The following is a 6,199-nucleotide window of genomic DNA, read 5'->3' as shown; positions in this document are numbered from 1 at the left end:
CTCTCCTTCCTTATCTACCTCCGCCACACTGTCAATCAATACTCAAAACGCCTCTCCTTATCTCTTTTCCTCCAGATATTTTTGTAGTCTAGTCCATGGACCCGCCTCCAGATCCGCCGCCGCCACCGCCCTCCCTCGCCGCGAACCCCACTCCTGCACACCCTCCGCTCCACGTCCATCCTCCTTACGCCGAGGTATGTGTGTACCCTACCTGTGAGTAGAAAGGAAGGCCAGGGCAGGAAATTGGCGCCGTTTCCCATTTCTGATTTGGCTAGGGTTTTCGAAATTAACTATCTTTCTTTCCATTTGTTCAGATGATAACGGCAGCCATATCGGGCTTGAATGAGCGGAACGGGTCGAGCAAGAGGGCTATAGCTAAGTACATAGAGACCCACTACCCAGACCTGGCTTCCACACACTCCTCTTTGTTGACCAACCACCTCAAGCGGATGAAGATCAATGGCCAGATTCTCATGGTCAAACAATCCTACAAGCTCCCTGGATCTGCATCTGCCTCTGCCTCTGTCGCCGCCAACGGTGCTATCGCCGGCACCAAGAGACGCCCCGGACGCCCACCTAAGTCCAAGCCCAACCCCGATTCGCGTCAAACTGCCTTACCTGTTTTTGCCCCTCCTGTGGACATGAATTCTGTGCCAGGTGTTGATACCGCCTCGCAAACTCCGCCCAATGGGCAGGACGGTGTTCATTTTGCCGGAGGGCAGGTTAATGGGCCTGCTGTAACTGTGAGAGGCCGTGGGCGTCCGCCGAAGCGGGGGGTTGTTAAGCGCGGACCCGGTCGTCCACCCAAGGTTGGTGGTGTGGGTAGTGCTTGGGGGAGACCCAAGATCCTGGCTGCGCGGAAGAAGGGATTAGGGCGGCCACGCGGGAGGCCACCTAAGCCTGTGAGCTCGATCCAAGGATTGGCTCCTGGGGCTTCTGTTGGTGTTGGGATGGAGGCGGCGTCTGTTGCCCTTGGTGGTGGAGTGAAGCGTCGAGGGCGCCCTCCAAAGGCTGGTGGCGTGGCGAAGAAGCCAAGGATGCTTTCTGGTAAGCCTTTGGGACGGCCTAGAAAGGTAATAAGCTTATCCGTATATCTTCTTGAATCCTACAGACATGTTAAATGCTTCCCGTCTTTTTTTATGTTTTATCCTGGTAGCGGAGAATATAGATATCTGTCTAGTATGGTTCGTGTTCAACTTGTTTGAAGAGGGACCTGCCGACTAAAATCTACTCAAATGAAAACCTGGACTCTAGTTTATCGGAGCTAGCTAACTAGATCTTATGCTTGCTCAGTGGGTGAGCACTAGCTAGAGTTTCTTGCACTCCTAGTCCTATATGATATTGTTGGTGACAATAAAGTCAAATGCCAACAAACCAACAATACTTGATAGTTTACCTTGAATGATATTTGGGTTCAAACTATGAACTTGAAATGCTGCTTACGTTATGAGACTATGGATCACAAAATGTTACATTGTTGTTATTACTTTTTGATCCCTAGTATGGAATTATTCTGTTGAATCTATATCCACAAGATTCACTTAAAACACGTTTAATTTGGATAAATATGAAAGAAGATTGTTCATGAATCTCTGTGGCCTCAAAGCTTCACTCTTTTGAGTAATTTGTTGATAGGTGATCGCTGTTTTTTTAAAACAATTATTTTGATTACAATATTTTTAGAATATGTTTTACTGTTTAGTTTATACGTAACTATATTTTTCTCTTAAGCATTTTCTTACTTCTGGGATTGAAGATGATTATGTAGCTCAATGTTTTGCTTCTTTGGACCAATATAGATCTTCAAGTTGTGGCCTTCAATGATCCCATCGTACCATTTTTTGTTGGCTTTTTGAGTTGTTTTATCAAGTGTTTGTTTTGATAAGGCCTAATGGGGCCATAAGGGACTCCTATGTTTAGACTAGGCTCTTTATTGATCATGACTGGTTCATGGTTGATGGTTCTATCAGTTGGTCAAGTTACCTACTTACCAGTAAGAGTATGGAACAATGATAAATGGTTAAGTGATCCGTTGATTCTTGATTTGGTGTTCTGTCAATTGAATGAAAAGAGTAGAGCCATGGTAAGATGAGATATGGCTAATTTTCAGAGTGCTGCCTGTTGGTGTCTATAGGTGAAATTCAACAGTGAAGTAATTTGATGAACTGGTAATTTTGACTAAGTAGGGGGGTAGGGCTTCTGTAGACATAAGACTGTTGATTTAGTAGAATCAATGACAGAAATTTGAAAACTATTGATTTTACTAAGGACTATTCGATGGTTTTCACAATTGTGTCTATTATAGCTCTTAGGATAAAACTAATGATTATATTACCACGTATCTTACCACAAAAAAGATATCTTATAAGCTTTTGTAGTCTTGCTGAGTAAGCAAACACTTGAAACAATTTATATTTAAAAAAAAACATATTATAAACTCTTAAGAGAATAAGAATGTGTTCTTTTTGAACTTTGGATGTTTTAGTTTTTGTTGTTTTTTAGGTGAAATACCTGAATGTGATGTTTTCTATAGAAATTGGGTATGTTGTTATTGGGAATGGTGAGATTGCATTTTAAAATGTATTATAAAGGTAGGGAGTTTATATACATTTTAATAAGCTCATCCAAACTCTTTAAATATAAATGTGTGTTTGTATGTGTGAGAATTAGAAGTTAGATATAATATAATACTCCCTCGGTCCTACTTACCATGTCTACCTTTCCATTTTTGTCTGTTCCATTTATGTCACTTTTCCTTTTTCAGAAAAAGAAGTATACATTTTAATCTCATTAAAAAATTTTAATTTATATATATATTTTAATTAGATTAATTTATTATTTTAATCTTAATCTAAAATTATTTTTATTATACGATAATTACTTTTACTAACATATTCTTAATTATTTACTAATTATACCCCTCTTAAATTCCCTATCTACGATAAAAGGGACACGGTAGCGGGGACGGAGGGAGTAAATGTTATTGTATTAAATGTTAATCATGATATAATGAGAAATGCTTGTTTGAATTTTGCTGAAACTGAGACCTGATTGAGATCTAAGTGCAGACCTACATAAAGTATTGTTATTTGATCATAGCGCTATCAGTTTTTTTTCCACCTCCAGCAGCTCTGTTACTCTTAAACTAGTTTTCCACAAATCTCATCTCTAACTTGAAACATGAAAGGTTCATCATAATCTGCTATATGTAAGCTGATATGCTAAAATATAGTTAGAAGGTCAGGAATATGATTGGCATGACATGACTTGTCATAAGAAGCTCTTTAAATTTGAGATACCTTGTTTCTGGGTTTACTGTATCATTTATAGTAGTTCCCTTCATTTTTCTGCAGCAGAATGGAAATTATGTTGGTTTATATTATGTGGGACTGTTATGTCTTCTAGTCTTGAAGGTGGTGGTTATTTTTAAGATAATATGAGTTGATGAATGTTTCATAATTTCTAACTTATTGCTTGGATAAATGCTATTTGCTAGAATCAATTTAAAGGTTCTGACTCCCAGTTGCTAGCGGCATATCTCGATCTCAAGGCAAAACTTGAAAATTTGGTAAGTGGTACAACTGTTGTTCATGTACCATACTCTACTTCGTGATGATGCTCGGCTCATAACCTAATTGTCGTGTGTTCCAAACCTGCTACCAGCAATCTCGAGTCCAGCAAGCTGCAGCCTTTATAAAGCCATCGCTGAACAATGAAACTGCATTCAATGCATTGCAAGAGTTAGAACTGTTAGCACTGAATATCAATGTGCCGCCAGATGATCAATCCCACCAGCAGCAGCCACCGCCGCCACCACCACCACCACCACCACCACCCGAACAACCTCATCCACAATTTCCTCTTCCCCAAACTTTCTAACTTGCAGCAGCGTGACTTGCAATGGAAGAGGGGGAGGGGCGTCACCCTACAGAGTTCCCCCAAATTAGGGTGAGTTGCATAGAGATAAAAAGAATTTCTGTATACTGGTGAAGAGGAGCATGGTGGTGGGTTGTTCTAGCAGCTGGACGTGAAACTTGAATCTGTCCGTTCATGTATATTTAATTTAGTCCTGTTTATGTCTGAAATGTTGATGCTAGACTTAAAAGAAAACTCGTATATTACTGTCTTAAGTTGCAACATCTTGGGATCAGTTGAGGACATATCTATATTTCTCTTGTATCTCTCTCAATCTGGGTGACAAACACCTCCCTGTCCTTTAGTTTGACCTTGCTTTGTTCTTGTTGCAGCGGTAAGTGTTTATCTTTACTTGTTTCTTATTTATCCAAGATACATTGCCTGCCTGCCTGTCCGCCTGCCCCTGCTAGGTTCCACCATGAGGGGAAATAGTGGACCACTCCGTGTAGATGGATGTATCGTACACTAGTTATATTTGTTTCCCCGTCTTCTTCCCTGGCAGCCAAGGCATCGGATGTCCCAACAGGACAAACTATCGCCAAACGCTTTTAATTCTTCCATGCCGGCTAGGTAACTATCCTTAGTGGGATTGGATAATGTGCTTGCTGGTGGGTGTGGTGTTGGTTGTTCAAATACATACATTCATCACGTATGTGTATTGAATTTAACAGATTTTGCTCTCAAGTGGATGCGTTTCATTTTTATTTTTATTTTTTTCTTTCAGATTTCTAAACATCAGTAGTACGTCATGGATCTTAGAGTCGGGACAACACAGAGGTTAAAGATACACTGATCTTCGTACAATTTATGTAACCAAGATATATGTATATATATAAAGGAGCAAAACGGGCAAGTTGGTGAAAGAAAGATCAGTGGCACAAATAAACAAATGGTGGATAAGAGCAGCCCTTTAAAGAGTGTACGAAATCATTGTCATCCTCCACTGAATACTTTGGAGCTTTCCTGTACGTTGCTTCCAGCTTAAGTCAACTACAAGTTAAAATAATCCAAAATATGTATCTATATTGTTTTCTATGATGATTGCAAGTCAGGTTAGTTTTCTTTATGCAACTCCCAATACATTGACCTTAATCTAGACACGGATATTCTAGACAGACACAGATATGCACTACCACTGCTACTACTAGTGTTGTGGGATGTGTGTGTATGTCACACAATATTACTTCTTTACAGATAGGTGGATAGATAGATCAGTGCAAAGTAGACTGCTTTGCAGTTTAGGGAAGTTATAAGATGCATTAAAGAAAATGCATAGACTATTTAAGGCAAGGGGACACGTTTCAAAGATTCTTAGTTGATTGAGCTGCATCCTGTCCTGTGCTTTGAACATGTCTTTCTGGTGACTGGACAGCCACAGCCACAGCCACCGGGACATGGGACAAAATGACACCCATGCCCAATAGTAGCATAAAGCATCAAACAGGAAATTCTTATCCCATTCCCCGTTCCCTCCAAGCTCTTCCCTCAAGATATTCTCCTGTCCTAGTTTGTATAGTGTTTTGCCCACTATCAACCCATTGCTTGCAATTTATTTCTCCCAATTTTCTTACTCAATAAAAGTGGACAGAGATTTGAAGAATATATCAGAAAGTGTGCTGTATTAGTTGGTTGGCAATAGCATATTATATTCTTGACATTGATACGGCAAATGCATTATCTCTGATAGAGCATGCAGATGTGATGTAATCTAATTTGGTCGTTGAAATATGAGTTGTGTTTTTTGTCACCCCTTTCTTCAATCATTGGGCCATTTCACATCTATCTGTAGATTTATTTGTAAGATAATTTAAGGTGGAATAACATATTATTTACTTCAAAGTGTCAAGACACATATAGGTTGGAGCTTTTTGCCTGGCTGAATGTGAGTAAAAAGATTAGAAGCATAATTTTGTGCAAACCAAAGCCACAATAACCAGCAGTTTGTGACAGTAAACTGAAAAGACAAACTAAAAAAAACTAGAAAAAAACACAAGGACCATAATTTTGATAAAGCTAGAATTTTTGATTAAAAATTGACAGTTCAACTAAAACCAATTATATGTAAATCCAAAGGTGAAAATCTTTGTCAATTTTGACCAATTTTGCTAGAACCACCAATTTGCTGGTGGTGCTCCCACACAAGCAATTGCAATTATGTAATACAGATGGATAAACACAGGAGTTGTGAATTTTATTATTATTTTAAAATATTTTTCTTGTGTATTGATAGGTAGAGGACAAGTTGGAGTTGGTTTTGGTTCTTTGTGAGGAGAAAAGGTCCTAC

At 39.4% G+C, this 6,199-nt stretch overlaps 1 protein-coding gene across 1 annotated transcript; it reads left to right on the top strand.

Moving 5' to 3' along the window:
- Window positions 1-4,239, top strand: LOC127243647 (histone H1). The gene is made up of 4 exons (XM_051263768.1): window positions 1-194; window positions 315-1,073; window positions 3,497-3,568; window positions 3,664-4,239. The coding sequence occupies exons 1-4, from the start codon at window positions 96-98 to the stop codon at window positions 3,877-3,879; spliced, it is 1,146 nt and encodes a 381-aa protein (XP_051119725.1). The 5' UTR covers window positions 1-95; the 3' UTR covers window positions 3,880-4,239.
- The last annotated feature ends 1,960 nt before the right edge of the window (window positions 4,240-6,199 follow it).

The sequence above is a fragment of the Andrographis paniculata genome, unplaced genomic scaffold (genome assembly GCF_009805555.1).
Source record: "Andrographis paniculata isolate CXL003 unplaced genomic scaffold, ASM980555v1 Contig95END, whole genome shotgun sequence".
NCBI classification, from domain to species: Eukaryota; Viridiplantae; Streptophyta; class Magnoliopsida; order Lamiales; family Acanthaceae; genus Andrographis; species Andrographis paniculata.
This window is presented reverse-complemented; position numbering and strand designations above follow the sequence as displayed.

Coding starts and splice junctions, on each gene's coding strand:
- LOC127243647 (XM_051263768.1), top strand. CDS start 96: ATGGACCCGCCTCCAGATCCGCCGCCGCCACCGCCCTCCCTCGCCGCG. Junction 195..314: donor TCCATCCTCCTTACGCCGAG/GTATGTGTGTAC, acceptor CCATTTGTTCAG/ATGATAACGGCAGCCATATC. Junction 1,074..3,496: donor CTTTGGGACGGCCTAGAAAG/GTAATAAGCTTA, acceptor GCTATTTGCTAG/AATCAATTTAAAGGTTCTGA.